Genomic DNA, 23,154 nt, shown 5'->3' on the forward strand with positions numbered 1-23,154 from the left:
GCAAAGATTAGGAAAATATTACCACAAGAGAGGATCAATGAATATTAATAATTGATCAAACTGTATGCTTTATTTCCTGTGATGTTATAATCCTGGTACCCTGTGGTTTGCCTTTTTCCAAATAATTTTGTCCAATAAATTCCTTACACATTTAGTGTTTTGTCCTTTTTTCCATATTCACCTCAAATTTTGTTGGTTCAATCTAATCTGAGGGTGCATTAAAATACACTATTGTACAAACGTGCACGCAGACATTACTTGTGGTCACTTACTGTAAATTTACATTCATAGTAACAAGTATTATAATACTGTCTATATTTATATGTTTGAACAGGAGTCAAAGTGACGTCCTCTGTTCAAGTGCCGAAGCTGCTTAAACAAGCTGGAGAGAGAGTGATCGTTTTGTACGAAAGGCCGGTCCGGCACCAGGTGCCTACAGGGTGCTTGGGGCCACTTCAAGAAAGTCTAGGGCCCATGGAAGAGCCCAGCTATCTTCCTCAGCCCGGGGGCTATGAGGAGGACCCAGCCCCAATAACCACCATGGACATAACTGAAAACAGAGACAATGACTCTGAATTTGAAGAGTTGATTGTGGAGTCCAAACCACCTGGAGCTTCAATCAATGTTGACACTAAAGAGGATTTCCTTCTTTCTGTAAACCAAAGCCCCAAAAAGACTGTGGCCAACCTGGCCAATCCCCTTGGTTCCATCTCGCCAATTCTCAACCGCAGACTGAACCTTCAATCCCCACTCAAGCCCCAGCCTAAAGAATCACCAAAGGCGCCAACTCACAAGATTGCTGAACCACCTGAACAGCCACAGAGACCAACAGTACCCCCTCCTCCACCTCCTGCACGGCCTCCTGTTCCTCCTAGGCCCCATATAAAGGTCACATCAGCCTCGTTGGAAACTCAAAACCTAGTGGAATGTAATGAGCCTGTGGTTGAAAAAAGTCCAGAGAAAACGCAGCCCAATGCTAGCAATGGGGACAAACCCACAGAGAAAACTCCTGTTAAGTTCCCAGAGCCGAAGCCTGTGAGTAAACACCCAGAGCCAACCGAGGAGATCCCAAATACTCCTGCCACAAACAAGCAAGACTCAGCCAAAGACAAGATATCAGAGAGCTCATCCAACACTAGGGACAGCGTAGATGAACAGGGTCTTTGGGAATCACCTGAGACCATGTACCGCAACAGGTGTGCTCGTTGGAACAAAGCCTCAACTGTTCTTGAGGTGGAAAACAACCATAAATTCCTTAATGTAGCACTTTGGTGTAAGGACCCCTTCAAGCTTGGCAGTCTCTTGTGTTTGGGGCACATCAGCTTGCACTTGGAACACATAGCACTGGAATGCTTATCTACATCTTCTGCCGAACACCAGAGTACCTTCCGTATATGTGCCCCTGAACCAAGGGCCAGCGTCAGCCGTACGGCTTTGCGCAGCTTGAGCACTCACAAAGGTTTTAACGAGAAACTGTGCTATGGAGACGTTACGCTCAACTTTATCTACCTAGGGGATGGAGAACCGGATTTGACCAGTGGACCAACGGAACGTGAGCGAGAGGGGAGTCTTCAGGAAGAAGAGGTTAAAGAGAGGGAAAGGGAACGGGAGCAGGTGCTCATTGTTACCCGAGACGAGACGAGCTACAGCAGCATGCAGTTCGGAGAGATGCGGCACAATTTTCAAGACACTCAGTTCCAGAATCCCACTTGGTGCGAGTATTGCAAGAAGAAGGTGTGGACCAAGGCTGCTTCGCAGTGCATGACTTGCTCTTACGTCTGTCATAAAAAATGTCAAGAGAAGTGCCTAACTGAGCACCCTAACTGCGTAGCGGCCTCAAACCGGCGTGGAGCAGATCCTGAGGCAAAATCTACAATCAACCGGGCTACCACAGGCCTCACGCGTCACATTATCAACACTAGCTCCCGGCTCCTCAATCTGAGGCAGGTGCCTAAAGCAAGGCTTGCAGAACAGGTGGCAGAAATGGGACCAGTGGTGGCCGAGCCTTCTCCGAAGCATACGCCTAACACATCCGACAATGAGAGCAGTGACACAGAGACGTACACTGGGGCGAGTCCTTCCAAACAGCCACCAGGTAGCAGTGGCTCCAAATTGGTGCGCAAGGAAGGCGGGCTGGACGACAGCGTGTTCATAGCTGTAAAAGAGATTGGTCGAGATCTTTACCGTGGCCTCCCCACAGATGAACGCTCGCAGAAACTGGAGCTTATGTTGGACAAGTTGCAGCAGGAGATTGACCAGGAGTTGGAGCATAACAACTCACTGATGGTGGAGGAACGAGATACGATTGACACCCGACGCAAGGCCCTTATCTCTGCCGCTCTTTCCAAGTCTGGAGAACGGCTCCAAGCTTTGACTCTGCTCATGATTCACTATCGTGCTGGCATTGAAGACCTAGAATCTGTAGAAAGCACCTCGCCATCCGAGCAGCACTGTTTTCCAAAGGCAAAAGCTGAAGGTCTGGAGGAGGCTCTGATGGGCGTGGAAGTGAACGACAGTGACATTTGCAGTCCGGTTGATGTTCAGATGCTGGATGAGATTTCAGAGGAGCAGATCTGTGCAGAGGCGTTACATTAAAGATGAGGGTGGCAGGGGCTTGAGACTCAAAAACAAAAACAACAGGTTTTTCTGTATGACATAGATTAGGATGACCTGGGAACATCACACGGGTGAATGTGAGGTTTGCATAAATATTCATGGAAATTTACCAGAATATTACTGAACCGAATTGTGTGGCATTGTATGCGTGTCAGTTTACTTTTTTACTATTTAATTTTTTTAAATAAATATAATTTTTCTCATCTTTTGTTTATTAACTGTTGTAGAGGACTAAACCATGAAGACTTTCAACAGTATTACAAGAAATAGATGGATTTGATGAACAAACAGTTTTACCTGCCTTACCTAAAAGGTGCATTTCATTTTTAATCATAAAAGTGCTTCAAAGGGGGCTTGAAGCATCATGTGCTTAAATTATAAAGTATAAATCTCTGTTCATTCAACCCTTGTACATCACTACAGACTGGATCATTTGAATTTGTACTGTTGGTTAGATTCATAATTGGAAATACAGTGTTTTATTTTGTTTTGAGCTTCAAGCCCTATGCCTCAAACTCCAGTACATAAATTAGGATTAAGTCCTGAACAGTAGTCCCGATAACATGATGTCCAGAAAGTGGAACATGCCATTTTATTTCCCGATTGCCCCAATATTGATTCTTAACTTCTAGTGATAAGCACCTTTTATGTTACATTTTCAGTCAATTCTGTTATTTCATTTGATTATTTTATCTTAAAAATGTTTAAATATTTAATTCAGAGGGAATCCTGATAGGACAGTCAATCTTGGCGTTATTGTAAGATACTATTAGGGACCATTCTTTGTGTATTTAATTTATATTTGTCACACCAAGCCATCGTGACATCACTTTTTTTCTTTCTCGTGGGGGGAATATTTAAACTGCACACATGCAATCTGTTTCATCATATTTCAATAATTCTGATCCTCTGTGATTTACATAAATGGGGCCGTTTTTCCAGTTGCTTTGGATTTGTATACTCATCATCCGATGCATGTTTTTTATTCTCCATCAGTTGATTTGTGTGAATGTGTCAGCAAGATAATTTTTAGTTTGTTCTTTTATTGTCATTTTTGTAGTTGTGTTTTGGTAACATTTATGGATGCAAAGAAATTTTCAGTATCACTTATTTGTTTTTGGGCATATTTTCCCACTTTTGAAAGTTAATTTCACATATGCACTAATGAATGTATCTCTCAAGCGATTCACTTTACTATCATTATTCCGTTCACATCTCAAAACACATCAGTTGTCACTGTCTAAAACTGCATTAAAACACTCATTAAAAATACTTGTCAATACTTACAGTATTCCTTAATTCCCAAAGCTAACGCAAAACTTCCCTAACCCATGTCTGTTGTGGCCTCTGTCTATGTATAGCCGGGCAATTTTCATTTATTTCTGCATTTAAGGCACCACAGACAAAAAAAGGTTTGTTTCAAAGATAAAAAGGTATCTTAAAGGGCTAGTTCACCCAAAAATGAACATTCTGTCATCATTTACTCACCCCCAGGTTGTTTCAAACCTGCATTAATGTCTTTGTTCTGTTGAACACAAAGAAAGATATTTGGAAAAGTGTTAGCAATTTTCAGTTCTAGGACATCATCAACTACCATAGTAGAAAAGAAAAAAATTATTGCATATTTATTTGTTCTGTTGAACACACAATGAGATGTTTTGAAGAATTAAGGAAAACAAACAGTTCTGGGGCACCTTTGACTACCATTACATTTTTCCTACTATGGTGGTCAATAACGTCCCAGAAGTAAAAATTCCTAACATTCTTCCAAATATCTTTCTCAGTGTTCATCACAACACAGAGAAACATACAGGGTGAGTAAATGATAACACAATTTTCATTTTTGGGTGAACTATCCCTTCAAATGATCTTCCACCTTCATTTGATTGGTCAAAACAAAAGCAGCTTTCTTGCCGTTATCATTCACATGTTTCCAATGTACATACAATATGTCAAGGGTAAATCGCATTACTGGATCTGTCTTCATGAATTAAAGCTTTTTGGTCAAGACAGGTGACATTAACGCTCCTAAAACATTTATTCAGCTGGTGTAGAAGCTAACTCACATTCTTGCTTGTGCATTGTTTACTATATGATGTTCTTGTTACCACTGCAACCAGAGGGGAAGCGTTGTCTTTTTCCTGATGAATCACTTAAGGGAATGACATTTAAATGTTAAGCTCACCAAATTACAACGTTTGTTTTGGCTGTTTTTATTCTATTACAGTGTGGTCGCTGCTGCTGATATTCTGTGCTTCTCAAAATTCAATGCTCTTGAAATATTTCTCCAGTTATCTCACAGTGGAAAAAGTAAAAAACAATCGATATAAAACATCACATCCGCCTTGGCAAACTGTGGTTAAGCTTTTTTGGGAAAGATGTCCGTAATGGAACCTGTATCATGTTTTAAAGCGCTATTGTAAATAGCCTAGCAGTGTGTCACTTTAAACCCTGTTCTTTCTCCCTGGACTATTATATAGTGCTCAACATGTGGGTTCAACTTTTTGTTGTTGTTGTTTTTGCTTCGTGTAAATATGATTTTGTTTGTTTGTGGGTTTTAATTATGGTTAAGGGCATCTACTGAAAAAGTGCACAGCTTTTAAACTTGCTGCAAGATCTTTACGCACTGACATATCATATTTGCTTATGCACTTGAGATAAATAAATTATTAGAAATTTAAAGTTGTAATTCTTGCGTCTTTCTAATAAAAATTAAATTAGGCGTTTGGTTATAACAGATATGCACCTTACATTTAATTCCACTACCAGTGGATTATCATAAACTTGCTAAATGGTCATATTGCAATGATATAAAACAATTGGGAACAGGTGGCATTCTGTAAGTCAGCGGAGCCTTTAACAAGATTGCCACTCCAAACAGTCAATACCGGTAAAGCAAAGCCATATGCACCTGTAAAAGTCAATATCACATATTAAAGCTTGATTGGAGTGCCATGAATTGTGGTTAGCTGGCAATGTCTGGATCGCATAAACCTGAAAGTTTGGTTTGCTTCACATGCGATCATAAAATTAATTTCACTGCATTGTGAAAATCATTATGGAAAGGCAAACAGTACGTCTTATTAAACATTTATTGTCTGGTGCAGTCACACTCATTACCCTTACAGCTTTAACTCGACGTAAGACCTGACCACCAGATGAAACACTGGATATAAAACCATCAATTAAACCTAGTTTAAACACAAACGAAAGACATCAGTCTGAAGGCACACATTGACATTGGAACACACAAATAAAAAAAATACACAACACTCCGTTACTTGAATCATTACTGGGTGAACAGTTTAAGAAATTACATACAGGGTTAAAGGAAAACTGGTGCAATTTATTAATTGGGCAAACATTAGCAAGACCTTTATCATTCCAATTAAAGGAACACTTCACCCAAAAATACAAATTCTCTCAGAATTGACACCCTCATGCCGTTCCAGATGTGTATGAGTTCCTTTCTCCAAAATAATAATTGTATATTACCTTCATTAAGAAGGAAAGTGTACGAAAATTATAGGAAATGTTACATTTTTGGGTCAACTATTACTTTAATCTTGGTATCCATAACACATTTTTTTTGTACCTTAACAGGTTTAGGTGTTTCATATCTCTATAAACAGGGTTTGGTTGTGATCTTGAGCAGAATGAGGCTGTATGGTATGCCTAGTCGATTCTTTCTGCTGACTCATGTGCATTTGGTCTGTCAGTAATTGCAGTTCTAATGATATAGGATTAAGAGCAGGGCTCCATCCTTCATATCTAACACAAACAAGCTCCAGTTGTCCAGATACTTCAAGTTGAGCTAACAAGATTTTTACCAAAGGCCAGTTCTGATCACAATTGTTGCAATAAATTGATTGCAGCTCTAGGGGAAAACATGCTCTGTATCAAATGACTTCATTTTGCTGTGTAAAATAAATGAGCATTGAACGATGCTCAAGATCTGCTTCCTCGCTATTTTAGCTGTATGAGTCAGAAAAAATTAAAACGGCAAGGAATTATAAGGCCAATCAGTTTGGTACTTGATGCCCACTTGATACTTAACAAAAACAAATACAACATTTACATTTTGTTGGTTAGATTTACCAGAATTGGGTACAAAATTAGCCAAGACTTGCCATTAAAGGATGCTTACAAAAGGTTAGTTTTTAAGGCATTGAATGCATTTACTATTAAAAAGGACTATTGACACCATATAATTGATCTGCCCAGACCTTATAATATGAATCCTTAATTGGATTTTTAAGTGAATTATGATGAATAAAAATATTGGCTTGAAGCAAAAAATAGTAAACAATTATGAAAATAAGACATGGCAAATGGGAAAGAGGAATATCGAAACATTCTTACAAATGAACACATTCATGACCTACTAAAATATAGATATATATACTGTATATATATACTTTATACACTTCAAACTCAAAATATAATCTAAAGTATCTGGATGCTTTACAGCAATCATTTATTTTTCTTTAAACTGAAACAGTTTGTCACCATGTGTAACCAAAATTTAGGCGTGGCTCATTGTTGATAGTACATTACAAAGATTTTTTGTCAACATCACGCAAGTCACACAAATATAACGTTTCCAAAGACAGTAAGACGTGTTGGCATTCTGCTTGATTATCTAATGCTGTCAGAAAAAAAGAAACCATGATGCATTTTTAGAACATGATAAGCTTAACACACATAACACATCTGACGCCTGCTCTCACAAAAGCCTGAATTGAAACCAAAGCATCAATGCAGTCAAATAATTGACCGGATTTGAAGCAATCAATACATTATTAAAAAAATCGTAGAATTTGATGTTACAAATAATAACATATTAAGGCCCATTTCAAGGTGAGTTGTAATGTTTTTATCTCAATGCACCTGACATTTACTCCTATGAAAACAGACTTCAACAGGACCAATAGATACATCAAGACCACACTGTTCCCAATCATCACAGACAAACAATAAATATCCAATACATATCTGTCCACAAAGTCATATCGAATTAAACATCTGATTCTTCCATTGTATATAAATTAATAAAATGCTCTTTGTTAATAGTTGAATTTTGTTACACAAAATAAAAGTGTACATTTAATGTTTGCCCCCTTTGTTTTTCTCTCAAATCCTGCTCGGGAATCACATGCAGGTGCTTTCCATAATAATAAGGCTGTTGGTTAGATTTACTTCTCTCACACTGAGAACAAACATCAATGAGAACAGCTTTGGTTTGCTTCAGTAGAACATGACCATCACAGCCACAGGACAAGCGTGGGACAGATATCGGATATTCTTACATATTGGCATCATGGTTTTCTTCAAAGTCTGTTGTTTACCTCTTTCATACAACAAAATAGGTGACATACTGTACATGGTCGAGGGCAGTGACTCGGCTTATTCGGGGCTCTCGGGGTCCAGATCGTCACCCATTTGATAGCTGGAGCCCTGGGTGGAGTAGGAACGCGTCCTCATTGAGCAGTTGGAGTCCATCAAAATAGCCTGAGAGAGACAAGGTGAAAAACACAGTGGGTTTATTTCGGTCCTAAAGGGTGTGTCTGTACATCTGTTTTTCGAGCGCACATTAATACACTGCAGGAGCAGCATAGTGCTCCTTTTGAGAAAGAAAAACCGATGGCTTTGATCACGTAGCATTTGAGAGCAAATGCACAAGTCTGTTTCGATCAGCATCACTCTTTGATCTCAGCCAAAGGGCATCCTGCGTCGTTTTTATTTGTATATATTATGTAACATAATTTCCTGTATTGGTCATGTTCTATCATGTCAGTGGTTTGAAGTCAGAGATAAAATCTAAATGAAAGGGTGAATGCCAGGTGGAGAGTGAACGTGTGGTTGTTGTTATTGGGATAATGATGATAATAGGGATTTGAGTCATCCTGTTGACATCAAATGGCAAATCATTTTTAAACCAATAATAAATCAGTGATCACCCTCTAGGTGCATCGGAAAAAAGACCAAAAATGGTCAGTAATCAGGAACAACAGAACAAACCCGCACACTATCAATCTTGCATTTAAAAACATTTAAAAACATTAATGTATTTAAATAAATTTTGTTTCTTTTGCAAGATTGATAGTGTGCGGGTTTATTCTGTTGTTCCTAAACCAAAAATAAGAAAGAAAATATTTTTGCATTCAGCTCATATAGACGCAGAAAAATTAAGAGAGCATTAAAATACTATGTTTTTCTGAATTTTCTATTTATAGGTATGTGATTAGGTAAAATGGTCATTTTTGTTTCATTCTGTGAACTACTAACAATATTTCTCCCAAATTTCAAATATAAATATTGTTTCTATTTGGATTTATTTGCAGAAAACAAAAACTGAAGAAACAGATAAAATAACAAAAAAATGCAAACCTCAAATACTGCAAAGAAAAGTTCATATTCACTTTTAAGTAATTCAACAGTAATATTTCTACATGTATTTAGAAAAAGTTCAAAAAATTATTTTTAATGTGGTAACCTCGATTTTCTTTCACATTGCTGTTGGATGACTTTATGTCACTCCTGAGGTTTGATTTTGTTGAAATTCAACAGACACTGGACTAGAATGGCCACAGTACATCTAGAAATGTAGAAATATTTCTTTTCTGCAGCTGTATATATGGAAAGAGCTTCAACATTTCCTTAATTTCCATGTGTGTCATGAATGTACTGTATGTTGACATATGCTGGACTCTGACCATCTTTTCCTCGTTGGCGGGAGGATTTCGCAGGAAAAAACATAGTGGAGCGAACAGGATGTCCACCATACCAATGATGGTCATGAGCCAGGGGAAGCCAATACTCTTCGCGATCACCCCGCCTACTGATGGACCTACATGACAAACACACGTTCATCGAGTCTCTAATATAGCATTAGTACTGCTAGCAAATGTACAGTTAAATGTGAAATGTACTGTAATTCCTTGTTTCTTACCTAAAGCAAAGCCCATGCAGAATGCAACATCAGCAATGGCATACACACTACCATACACAGACACGTGCCTTAGATCCACTAGATAACCCATGATGGGCATCATGGAGGAGTCCACCATACCTGCAAATCAAACAGCATTACCAAATCTTTTAAATATGGTTTACATATTCCACAAAATAATAATAAATGTAAATTAAATTTGAGATGTTAATAAATGCATTGATTAGGAATCACTTTTTGTTTAACGTACCAATTGCAAATCCAACTCCAAAGTTTGGCACAATCAGTCCGTATATGTCTTTTGCAAAAGGCACCTGAAGCACAATTAGAGGAAATGACACATATTAATGACTTTAATATAGAAGGTGTGAATCTGTAAGGCATTTTTTTTATTTTACAGAACGTCTACTTTATCATTTTTTATTATCTTAAAGACTAAATATAAGTATAAACACAGTACTTTAGTACTTTATCAATTTTAAATGAACTTACAATAACCAGTTCTGATAATTTAATAGTACAACGTTCACATTAGCAAGTTTTTATTTGGGTTTCTGATTTCAATCTGAACTGGTTTTCCAGTTTAATCTTATATGTCTTTTTGCTAAAAAGGAAATGTGGGGCCGGCAGAGTCAAAGCTCTGTTTTTACGATAAACATTCTTTCCAGCCCTCAACACAGTCAGTGGGGAACAAAACATGTGAGGCCAGGGCCTCAAATCTCCTCTGCACCCAACCAGAACCCATTAGTTCTTTATCATGTCAGAGGAAATACCAGTATCAACAACACCAACGTACAGTATGTTTTAATTTCAGGCATAAAAGCTGTCCAAGGTAGTGTATTCTTAAAGTGATAGTTCACCCAAAAAGAAAATTCTGACATCATCTCTCTTTCTTTCTTCCGCAGAACACAAAATAAGATATTTTAAGGAAAGTTTATAACCAAACAGTGCCGGCACCCATTCACTTCTATTGTATAAACACAAAAACAATGCAAGTGAATGGGTACCAACAGTCTTCAAAATAAATGATTTCGTGTTCTGCGTAAGAAAGTCATACAGGTTTGAAATGATGACAGATTTTTTTATTTTGGGGTAAACTATCGCTTTAAAGATTGGTTTGTAGAGGCAATTGTGATGGATTTCGTGCAAAAGAACTTACACAGAGAATGCTGATACCAACCAGCAGCATTCCAATGAGTGAGCACAGCCATCTACAAAAGAGAGAGATAAACAAGAAAAAAATCTGTATGAAGCCAACAAAAACCTTAAACTCTGAACCAGGGGTTCCTGTAAGGACATTTAGTAACACACCCAAGGAACACAGATCAAAGCAAAACAAGCAGTCCTTATGGAGACACATAAAGTCCTTAAAATGTCAAAGAGCAAATCTGCAGACCCCTCCGAAGAAATTTCTGTCAGACATTCTATTCTTTTATTAGCAACATCTCCAGGCATATTCAAGAGAATGTCATGCTGAACAAACATATTCTCACAATGGGAAACAAAAGCACGTGCATCTTAGGTTTTATGGGTTTATACTTTACTATAAGCAGTAAACAACAAACAAACAGAAATGGGAATCCGCATGCTGAGATCCTTGAAAAAAATACAAAACGTGCCCACGGAAACTCATTTAAAGCTTCTCCAGCCGATAGCAGAGCGGAGGAAGATAAGAAAGGAGAAGTGGGGGAAAAACACATTCATTTCCCTCTCCTACCTCCCCATTTTGTTAGCCAGAACGGCAAAGATGTTGGTCCCTATAAGATATGAGATACTGGCTGGCACAAATGCAACTCCTAAATGTGGAAAGAAAAAGAGAGAAAGAGAGAGAGAGAGAGAGAGAGAGAGAGAGAGAGAGAGAGAGAAAAAGAGAAGAGGAAACAGATAAGACGACACGCTATCAGTTTGATCTCACAGACGTGGTTATGAAGCCGCTTCTCTCATTCTCTCGTTCCTTCTCTCTTTCATTAGTTAGCCTGCTCTTCCTTTGCCTGCCAATGACACTTCAATATCCTGCCAGACAGAAGACACTCCCTTACCAGCTCTCTCTCTCTCTCCTTCTTTCTCTGTTTTCCTGCTTCACGCTCTACCTTCCCTTTTACCCCTTTATCTCTCTTTCGCTCTCTTTATTATCAGTCAGCTTCCTAAACAGCAGGGAGAAACCCAGGGTTCATAAATAGAGAATATTTTGGATTGTGTGTTCTAACCGGGGTAATGTGAAAAGCCTTTAGGGAGATTTTAAACTCTTTGAGAGTTACTCGTATGTGGAGCTGAATTTTGGACCAGTTAGACTTCACTGTAAGCGGTGCTATACTCGGTGCGAGGACACAGAAATAAGAATCAAAGCAACAGATAAAATGTCCTGCTGTTTGTCACAGCCACAAGTAGTTAGGACACAATGGCAGACACAACTTCACTAAAAGACCTAAAAAGGTATCTAGAAAAATGACTAGGACTTATATGAGATTTTCTTTTTTTCTTATTCTTACTACCATTACATGGTTGCATTTTATACTGTATTATGTACTATAAATAGTCAAAACTATGATCCATCCATCTTTCTAATTCTAGTTTTTTGTGTATACAGGTAATGACAAAAGGCACATTCTCCAACCTAGCTGCCATTTCCTTGGGCACATAGTTTCCATCATCCAGATGGGCAGAGCTGGTTCCAGCATAGCAATGGCCATGTTAGCAAAACAAATGGAACCTGCAATAAGAAATGAGGAAGGGTAAGTGGATTCATCCTCATCTTTATGACCCCTCCCCACAGACCTCTCATTCTGTTTCCTTTTTCAGATACAATACACAGCATCACCCTGCCCTGCTCTCAGGCCACTATAATTGGAGGCAGAGACGAAGACAGACGTTTCTTAACCACTTCACTCTCTCTCTCTCTCTCTCTCTCTTTCACTCATATATACACATTGACACACGTTCATCCATCTCTCACAGAGAAATGACACCCTGTAATATGGCCCACCCACAGCCTCTTGAAAGCACACAAAGTCAAAGGCTTATCTTGATCTGTCCACGTAGACAATTTATATAAAACACCATAAGAATGAATAATGTATACAGTATGTTTTGGCTGTTCTAACCTGCTGCAATGAGAATGTAAGGATCTTTCATGAGGGTCATCAGCGAAGTTCCTTTCTGGCTCTGTTGAAAATGTAACATATTAAACTCAAAACGAGACCAAAAACTTGAAGTCTTTCAAATGTGACGAGCCTGAACATCATTGGTACTGAGTGTATCCCATTGCAAAGATCTGGGCTCTGTATTAAAGATAGCAGCCTGAGGGTTTTTATTAAGGGTTGTATGTCAGGGTGTGTGAGGCTGACACTCTGTCATTTGGGAAACCTCGTGCAGCGGTTCCCATGGAGATGGGATGCTTGAGTGTCACAGGGAAAACTGAGGGAAACAATATGTATCAAGTATATCCCCACGTGCATCTGTTCCATTTATGACACCCTTAAGCGATCAGAGAAAAGTATCACAGCCAACTTTGTGTGTGACAAGAATTGTAACATTCTTAAAGGGATACGTCACCCAAAAATGAAAATTCTGTCATCATTTACTCACCCTTAGATTATTCCAAACAAATTTCTTTGTTTTGCTGAACACACAGGAAGAAATTTGGATAAATGTCAGATCTCACCCACCATTTACTGCCATAGACGGGTAAAAGGGGGGAGTAGGGGGTGAGATTTGACATTCTTCCAGATATCTTCCTGTGTGTATACATACTCAAAGAAATGTATGCAGGTTTGGAACCATCCGAGGGTGAGTAAATGATGACAGAATTTTCATTTTATGGTGAAGTATCTCTTTAAAGCGATAGTTCACCCAAAAATAAAACTTCTGTTATCATTTGCTCACCTTCGAGTTGTTCCAAATATGTATACATTTCTTTGTTCTAATGAACACAAAGAAAGATATTTGGAAGAATGCTTATAACGAAATAGTTATTGGACCCCATTAACTACCATAGGAAAAATTACTCTTTTTTTCTGTTCTGTTGAACACAATTGAAGATATTTTGAAAAATGTAGGACAGAAAACAGTTCTGGGCACTTTTGACTACCATTGTAATTTTTCCTACTATAGTCATTGGGGTCCAAGAACTCTTTGGTTACAAGCATTCTTCCAAATATCTTTCTCTGTGTTCAACCAAACAAAGAAATTTATACAGGTTTGGAACAACTCGAAGGTGAGTAATTCATGACAAAAACTTCATTTTTGGTGAACTATCCCTTTAACATTGAACATTTATATGTTGCTTGCGCAAAAGCACTATGGTTTTGGAGAGAGGGATGCAAGAATAAAATGAGTTAAAATATTATTTTATAATATTTTTAGAAGGGCTGCACACTTTATTGAAATATTGTGAATGTGCATATTGGAATAGAATTTTATTACTTCAGCAAGTTGTATGTGAAGCATACATGTTGGTTATACAATTTTCCGTTTTTTGTATTTGATATAGTTAAATATGCAAATAAATTATCGAACCAATATCGTATACTGTATGTCACATTATTTCGCACGTTTCTGCATATAGCATTTTTAAAATATATTTCATATTGTTTAATATATAACTAAATGATCGTATCAGTATCATATATATATCGCATTATTTAGCAAGTTTTCGTATTTTGCATTTTTCTTCAATATCATGCAGCCCCAATTTTTTGTATTGTTGTTGTTAAAATACTTTCGACTATTCCATCTTAATATGCATTTGTAGGTTAAATGCCTCAACGTGTACATAACTGTCTCTTTGGTGTCATCAAAACATCATCAACCCGATACAACAACCAATTTGCAAGACCATGGTTTATCCAATCAGGACGAGGGAGTAATAATTTTTCATTATTTGCACAACTCCGATTAGATTAGAGTACTCACTTCACCATTTAATTTGAAAGTCTAGTAGTATTATTTCTACAATACTGATGTAATATAAGTGATGCTCTATCAGGTAATTGTGTTGATGGAGCTCATTGGTTGCCTGGCTGACAATCCACCCCCTCATTATATCAGCGGCTATTCTTTACTCCACTTCACTGCACATTCTGCTCCTCTGTGGACATGTCATTTCACTCAAAACACTGTCATTTTCAACCCAAGTCTGCTGCCCTAACAAGGTTAATTAATGCTGGGAATGATCTGGCTGAAGAACACAGCCCCAACAATTAGATTTTGTCACTCACTGCTGTCCTTACCCATAATCTCGCTGGATATTGACACTCATGTGGTCTTTCGGCTGATATCTCCATCTGTCTCAGCTTAACTACTATTTGATGTGCAATACTGATTTGATTGGTTATTGATTTGAGACAATAATAGAGACTTTCTAACTATAGAATTGATATGATAACAAAAGAAACTGACCTCCCAATCTGTTGAAAATCTTTATGACACATAATTTATCATGCAAGACCTTTGTTAACCAATACAAATGTCCTTTAATTTGAAAATGACCCTTACAAGCACATGTAACACTTTATATTGGTACTCCATATATTGGTAACATTGTACTGCTTAACTGTTGCATCATTTTAAAAGGGATAGTTCACCCAGAAATGAAAATTCTGTCATCATTTACTCACCCTCAAGTTGTTCAAACCTGTATTTTTGGAAGAATGTTAGCAATTTTCAGTTCTGGGGCATCATTCACCACCACAGTAGGACAAATACAATGGTAGTCAAAGGTGCCCCAGAACTGTTTGCTTTCCTAAATTCTTTCTAATAACAAAAAATATACAATATTTTTTCTACTATGGTAGTGAATGACGTCCCAGAACTGAAAATTGCTAACATTCTTCCAAATATCTTTCTATGTGTTCAACAGAACAATGAAATTTATACAGGTTTGGAAGAACTTAAGGGTGAGTAAATGTTCACTTTTTCATTTTTGGGTGAACTATCTCTTTAAGAAACCTTGCAATAAAGCAATGGCTACTGAATTGCAATTGTGCATCCTTATTCCGGCACAACAGCATCTACCTCAGTAAAATGTTGTTGCCTATGTGCACACTGTCTGTTGGAGGCCCTGTGGTCTCCGTAGTAACTGATACCCATCAGCATCATTGATCAAAGTCAGTCATGCTTTGATTGGATCAGCCGCTCAGCCGTACATTTCCCCTTACTGTGACGCAAAGCACAATATTCCTAATACAAACACTAACCCCTACACTCACTTCCACCAACACACACACTTGGGTCTGCACACACATATGCTATAATGGCAATAACACAACTTTTTCATACCTGAATACACACCATGCTACTGATAAGACTAAAATATACCATAATTTAACGCACTACTTACTGGATACATAAAACTAATCTTTCTAAAGTACCTTTCTTAGTTTATGGCCAAAAGAAGAATATGAGCCAAAGGTGCTATGTAATGTAAAAGGTTTTCTACTAATACTATCTCAACCACTATGAAACATGTATTGTACTCTATGTAAGTATATATAACACACTTTTGTGCATCTGTACTAAATGCATGATTTATAGATTATAGCATCAAAATAGGCTAATATTGTTGTCTGGCTATCTATTGCTAGGTCAAAATAAGCCTCTTTCTCAAGATAAAACACTATAAAGCCAAAAGTGATGCTTGGACAATTTACGTCTTCACACTTTATTCAAATGTATTATTTAAGATGTATTAAATATTGTGTTGGGTATTGCATACTGTGTAAACTGAAGCTCAGATTTGAGAAGAATTTAAGAAGGCTTGTCAAAAAAATAACACACATTGACTATAATAATGACTATAAAATATTACCACAAAACAGAATCAACAAATATGAACAAATATAAAATTGTAGTCAACGAACGTTTTATTTCCTGTAAGCTTTTTGTTTTTCTATGCATTCAAATAAAGCCTATTTTCCCTAACATGCCTTTTTTTCAATTTATAGGCTACTAAATGATTTTGTCCAATAAATACCTTAAAAGTATGTTCTGTCAATTTTGTACCATGCTCCTTATATTTTGATGGTTTAATCAAACCCGTGGGACCCTAAAAGCAAGCACTGTCCAGTTTGGCCACTATTGTACTTGAAACTTTTCCTCCTCTGGTCTAAATAAAACATCTTTTATAATAAATATATTGTGAATAACATTTATTTTTTTTAAATCCATTGTATATTCCCTTTCTTTGTATAAATGTTCTTATGACTCACTCCTAATGCAGAGCATGACCTTTAGTTGTGTTTACCCATCACTTATAACCCCCAAAACTTGTGGAAAGCAGGCAGCAGCTCAGGTTGGATCAGGTCAGAAAGAAAAGGCATGTACTTACCTCTGGTTCAACCTTCGACGGCTGAAGCACAAATAGTTGCAGAGCTGCTCATAAAAATGAAAAACACAGGTAATCAGGTAAAACACAAATAATTGATTTAGCATTTGAAATTCTGTCACCAGCATTCAGTTTGCGGTGCCTAATTTGTATCAAAACAACTGGAAGGTTTGCTATTAAATCACTGTTTCTACTATTTAATTTGGAAAATGTTGGAGACTTAAAATAACAGAGCTCTAACTCACCTCCATCTAGCACTGCAAGTACAGCCAGTATAAGAAAAGGGGCCGTCTTTCCGACAAATTCATACATGACACTGCCAAATGGAGGGCCAACTAAATCGCACACAAACATGCACACATTTGGTCAAGATAAATGGGTACTAGCATACAGTATGCAAGCACTACAGATCAAACTTAGTATCTCTACTTTAAAAGTCTTTGCCAGTATACTTTAAATAAACACAAGCTGACAAACAAATCAAACGCATGTTAATTGCATCGCTCAGCCGCCTGTGTACATCAATTTAGACTAATGTCAATTATACATGCTTACATCAGCTATTCCAATCATTGATCTGTTGGTGAGCTCAAGTGTTATCCAAAGCGACTTACATTGCATTGTACTATTTGTCTCTGTCTATGTGCAATCCCCTGGGATTGAACCCATGACCTTGGCGTTGCTAGCGCCATGCTCTAACCACTGAGCCACAATGGAAACTTAATTTAACAAAAATAATGTATCCCTTACTATCTTGAATAAAATAACCAGACATCCTCTTGGACAATACAAGGGTTAAGTAGTTAAAGCAAGACACCATTACGAGGATCAGTCAGGTTCAATCCATCACTGAAGTCATTTACACTGACCATTGTTCCTGAGCTTTAGAAAGGGCACTTTAAGTAAACTTTTCCTCTTAAACGTCAAACTCAAAGCACTTAATGTATAAAACATCTTAAACACATTTCTGTAGAATCTCACTGTAGTATTCTGTAAAATTTTAATTTCAAACTGTTATTCAACTAAAAGTTTAATACTTGTGCTTTAACCAACATTATATTATCTATCCCCCAAATCCTTCCAACCCCCCAAAAATACACACCCAAAACTCCCATGGCTAGACCTCCCAGGGCAATTCCTATAGCCTTTCCTCTTTCCTCATCATCTGTGTAAACACTAGCCAGCATCCCCATACCTGTGTAATGACACACAAATAATCACGTACAGAAGGCAAAGTTAGAGGTCAGTCACACAGTACAAAATGTAATAATGTACACAAAGAAAAACGGAATAATACAGACTTGAATTCTGGTAACAAAAGAAAAGTAAATGCAATAAATTATCCATACAATGAAAGCTGGAATCAGATTTAAAAACAGTTGAAGCTCTACATCTCGGAATAGAAGCGGGCACCCAGAAGACCAGTAATGGCTTTGTGCATGCAGACTTCAGAGAGGATCAAAGTCAAATGCAGGTCAGGTTTTCAAATTGTGCACTTAATAAAGACATTTCAAGCAGGGCAACTAAACACAAAGCAGCTTTTGAAGGCATCCTGTTGAGTTGTAATGTATTGTTGCACATGGTCAGTTACCTGCTACAGAAGAACAGGAGGAACCGACACCCTGCAGAGATCTCGCCAAAAACATCAGCGAATAGCTGGATGAAAATGCAAACACTTAACACGGAGACAGGAGAAACAAAACTAGATTTCATTATCATGACAATCACAGCATCATTGTATAAAATCATTATATTATATTGCATAGTAATGTTTAAATAGCAGCATGAAATTATGATTATTTACTTACTGAGCGTTGAAACAAACATGATGCAGAAACCGGCAAACATTGGGATCTGGTAACCTATCCTACATTTACAGAAAAATGGACTCTTGTAACATCTTTTAAACGATATAGTCTCCTTATAATGTATGGAATCTAAAACTCCAGGACTGATGTTTTCTTATGACTAAAAACATTCAAAGAAGTCCAAATGAGGACAAGATTTTGTGTTGCATATTGCAATACTGACATCTCTCAAAAATATGTTATTTCATTGCATTAATTATAATATTATATTAGGCTCATTTTTTTTCTTTTGAGTTGATTAGATAAATAGCCAATAATGAAATCAAAATGAATGTGAGATAAATACAATGACACAATATTATAAGGCAATATGGCTGACTGATCCCACATGGAGGCAGGAGTTGGTAAATCTCCAGTGGATCTGTCCAAAGCAGTGCTCTTCCAGTCTAAAGTGAACTGGTCAAAGCTGAGCATGTCAGGAAACGAGGTGTAAAAATGACAGCACATGCACGAGTGCTCACAAGACTGCTGCTCGACAGACGCTGGGAGAAAAGGAATTGCAGTGCAATATTCACCTTATTTACACTCCATTTACTGTACACTCACATCACACACATACGAAGTTCAGCCATGTGTCGAAATAGAGCCAATGGCATGCTCCTTTAGAGAGAAATTATATTTTCTGTATGTTCAATGTTAGAATTGTGTTATATGATACATATGTGAAGTATAAATATTTTTTCAATCAATAATAATCTTTTTTTTTGTGAGATATACTGTGAGATATACTGGATGCAAGAATGACTTTTAATTAGGCTATTATGAAAAACAACCCACCTGTTGGTGAGGGGTCCTATGAAGGGGTTAGTGATGAGCTGTACTGTTGCTTTAGAGGCAAACAACAGACCCACTTTAACATTCTCATTTAGGAGCTGGTCGTCTGCTTTCGGGCAGTCAGAATGATTTTGCGGAGGATGTGCAGAGGAAGAGGCTGGGGTCAACAGGCCGGCCGTGCTCATCTGCGGACTGAAGCCGGTCAGACGTGTAGAGTTATCGTACAAAGACACGATGCTCTGAAAGGTGCCAGATTGGGAAATAGAGGAGATGGAGTGATTCGGGGCTGCCTGCGAGGCTTCGTCATCCACTGTGTACAGGTAGCTGGGAATTATAGGCACTAACATACAAATAAGAGAGAGTTAATGTGTGCAGTTTTAATAACCAAGACTGTATACGTACACATATTTAGAGGTGACCAAATGTAATAGTTTCTGAATATGCCATAAAAATACCAAACATATACATATACACATTTGCCAAGTGCTTTAATCCAAAGCAATTTACAGTGCATTTTAATACAATATATAGACTGGCAATAAGCATTGCTAATGCAATGCTCCATCAACTGAGCTACAGGAAGACTATATATAACAATTAGGGCTGTTTACATAATATTATGTCTGCTTGTGCTTATAAACACAAAAACATGTTTATTATATATTTAGGAAATATTTAGATTAATATTTAGCATTTATTTATATTTACCAATATTGGGATTATATATGTTATATTTTTCTTACATATATGTGTGTATGTGTACGTGTTTATGAATACCAAATTAATATGCACAGTACACAGACATACAGTATATTATGTAAACACAAACTTTTATTCCAGATGCGATTCATCAGTTTGGCAGCCCTAATAATTGCCCTTATTGCCAGTAATAACAATAAATAAAATAATATTTTTTATTGTTGACCACTAATCTGAATTTTGGAAAGGGCCTCCCCAGTATTGATGGTAGTTATGCTTCTAATAATAAACAAAACACATATAAAGTAATATGTTAATAGGCAACATGGTTTAGTTATATTCTATATTAATAAAGCTTTAGCTTAGCTTTAAAGTGTCACACCATCAACCATCATATTCAGAAATTAGTTATAAACAGCTATAGACGACTAAACCCTTTGCACAATTAAACATTATTAAGCAAACGTGTTTTAGCAGATTAATCAATTTCGGTTCTGTGGTAATACCATGGTAAATTTATGGTCTCTATATTTTCACTACAAATAAAATAGAAAGATGGTTAGGCTACTCTAGTTAAACTGTCATTCCATCCCGTTACCATCTTCGTAAGAGAAAACATTTTGTTCACCAACATAATAATTAGAAAAAGCTTAGCCATACTGCTAAAGTGAAAAATTCACCATGCTGTGTAAAACCGAATTTAACCTTTCAAGTAAACAATTGAGGGTGTTAGTTTGACATCATCACGCTTAAATAACCCACGGGGACACGATGTGATAGCCTATAACGTTTGAAAGCCTCTTCATTCAGCACTTGTGGTTTAGTTTTAGCCTAATCCCATCTGTATGAAGGCGTATGAAGACCTGCACACACGACACAGCCTACTGTTCTCTTGTTTTTCCATCGTATCCGTTTCTCGCGGATGTGAGATAAACACTGCAGGCAAACACCAACAAGCCAAACAAAGATCTGACTCGAAACACCAAGGATTTAGTGTGAGCCGCAGGCAAAAGATGCAGTTTAGCAGTTTTAGTGTCACATTTAATGACAGCGCGCGCGGACATAGCACTGGCAGCGCTCGAGGACATGATGCTTTAATTCAGATAAACTGCAGCTACCGGAGCTGCCGACAATTGAAAACTAACACGGGAACGGAGATTAAAACAATCTTTTAAGTTAGTCAAGTGAATTTAAATCACTTACCTTCCAACATTTTTTCTCAAGAATAAATGCATTGAATTTAGAGTAAGTACGCTGAAATGTTTCATTTTGGTTAATTTAACGCAAAGAGATGAATTAGACTAAAATGCACTAACACACTGATTGATAGCCTATACATTTACATCTCACTTTTTACGTAGGCCTAAGCAGATAGATAAATTGTTTGGTAATTTTATATAGGGCTATTTGAGAAAAAACGCACCGATTTTGATAAAGTTTTGAATGTTTACAATGTATGTAACATTTTCCACATACAGTAAAATATATCTATTTGGCATTTTATCAAAGCCCAATATCAAATTGAACGTCCAGTTATGTATACATAGTTAAAAGTCTTATTGTTTGAATTCAGTGCTAAGACCAACCAATAATTGTTAGGCCTATATCAAATTTTGTCTGCCAAATGCATAAATGTAAATGTACTTTATATACAGTCGGTTTGCATAAACAGTTCATCTGAGGGATGTGTAGGCTACTTAAGCATCATGTGTGCTTCTCATGTAACAGGTGTGAGCCATAGCACTTACCGACCACCGTCAACAACATGTTGTCCAGCAGCAAAGCGATAAAAACGATCAAGAGAATCAACCTCCGAGATTGTCTTTCTTCTCTTAGCCATGTCAATAAACTAAAATCTCTAAGGGCATTGAATAGTCCCATTTTTATAAAATCCAATTGCAAGAGAGCGAGAAAGGTCCTGCTGCAACAGAGCAAGACAATGCCTGTTAAAGAACATCAGAAAAAATAAAAACATGGCAGAATGTTACAAAATGCTGTTAAGATAAACTTGCTTGAGAAAACTGCTAATACGAGAAAAAATGTATCAAATACAAAAAAACATCCTAATTCTTCTAGCCTGTTGTATTAGATCAAATCAGCTGAAATAAATAACTGTTAAATTCTCAACAACAATAAAAAAGAATAAACTACAAACAAAAGTGTCTTTGTTGTATACAGTATATATCCAATAGAAGTTTAGTTCTTACCTTATAAGCGCAGATGCATTGAGCTTTGCTGTCAGATCCCGGGTGAAAGGCACGCTGGATGCGGAGCGTTTTAGTTGCTTGACTAGTGTTTGACGTCACGTTGAGAGAACTCAAATGGCGTGCGCTCTTCCACGGAAGAATAAAGACTCAGACAAAAAAATGGAACAGACAAAAGGACTTCATTTGCTGCTTCGTTTTAAGTTATCTTTAGCCCGTTTACTTTAATTGACATTACATTCTAAACGTTTGCTCGAAATGACATTGACGTTGACATGCGTTTAAAAGCTCATTCCACGCTGCTCACCCAGATAAAGGTACAAAAACTTGTTTGCATTGCGGGAGGGGTAATATAAATTTTAATTTAACGCCAAGTGGTGTTCAGTGATCAATGAAAGTCATGCGGTGCACTTTACCAAACAGTAAAACCTACTGCCTGTAACTTTACAATAGCGCGATCTTGTGGCCCAAAATCGAACAGCATCCTTTAAGGCCGACAGCTGTAACCCAAGGAAAACTGTGACTGAAAATGTCACACAGTAATAAAAAGGTGAGAACATCAACAGAATCAATAGGGCAGAATAATAATTTATTCACTCACTCACTCGTGTTTCAAAGTGCATAATAGATTATTAATAATACATTTCACAGCCATGCACTAGCATTTAGAAGCTTGTTTAATAGCGTATAAGCTACATTCCTTTAACAATATAGTTATCG

At 37.3% G+C, this 23,154-nt stretch overlaps 2 protein-coding genes across 6 annotated transcripts in view; one reads left to right on the forward strand and one right to left on the reverse strand.

The window, feature by feature from the left end:
• Window positions 1-5,304, forward strand: part of pdzd8 (PDZ domain containing 8) — a 32,239-nt gene extending 26,935 nt beyond the window's left edge. For all 4 annotated transcript variants that reach the window (XM_057344699.1, XM_057344701.1, XM_057344700.1 and 1 more), the window contains one exon: window positions 335-5,304. In XM_057344699.1, the coding sequence (XP_057200682.1) occupies window positions 335-2,595 (2,261 nt within the window). In that variant the 3' untranslated portion in view covers window positions 2,596-5,304. The remainder of the gene's footprint in view (window positions 1-334) is intronic.
• Window positions 5,305-7,950: 2,646 nt separating this feature from the next.
• On the reverse strand, window positions 7,951-22,664 carry slc18a2 (solute carrier family 18 member 2). 2 transcript variants are annotated; one of them, XM_057344760.1, is made up of 16 exons: window positions 22,438-22,664; window positions 21,979-22,151; window positions 19,535-19,871; window positions 18,698-18,756; window positions 18,481-18,564; window positions 17,992-18,084; window positions 17,135-17,224; window positions 16,893-16,936; window positions 12,670-12,730; window positions 12,183-12,278; window positions 11,286-11,364; window positions 10,728-10,779; window positions 9,819-9,882; window positions 9,569-9,688; window positions 9,333-9,466; window positions 7,951-8,127 (listed from the first exon to the last, which is right to left on the reverse strand). In XM_057344760.1, the coding sequence occupies exons 2-16, from the start codon at window positions 22,109-22,111 to the stop codon at window positions 8,023-8,025; spliced, it is 1,551 nt and encodes a 516-aa protein (XP_057200743.1). In that variant the 5' UTR covers window positions 22,112-22,151; window positions 22,438-22,664; the 3' UTR covers window positions 7,951-8,022. The 2 variants fall into 2 exon arrangements, with proteins under 2 accessions (XP_057200743.1, XP_057200744.1); XM_057344761.1 differs by having other exon boundaries at window positions 21,979-22,173.
• Between the last annotated feature and the right edge of the window lie 490 nt (window positions 22,665-23,154).

Source organism: Triplophysa rosa, linkage group LG10 (assembly GCF_024868665.1).
Source record: "Triplophysa rosa linkage group LG10, Trosa_1v2, whole genome shotgun sequence".
In the NCBI taxonomy this organism is placed as follows: Eukaryota; Metazoa; Chordata; class Actinopteri; order Cypriniformes; family Nemacheilidae; genus Triplophysa; species Triplophysa rosa.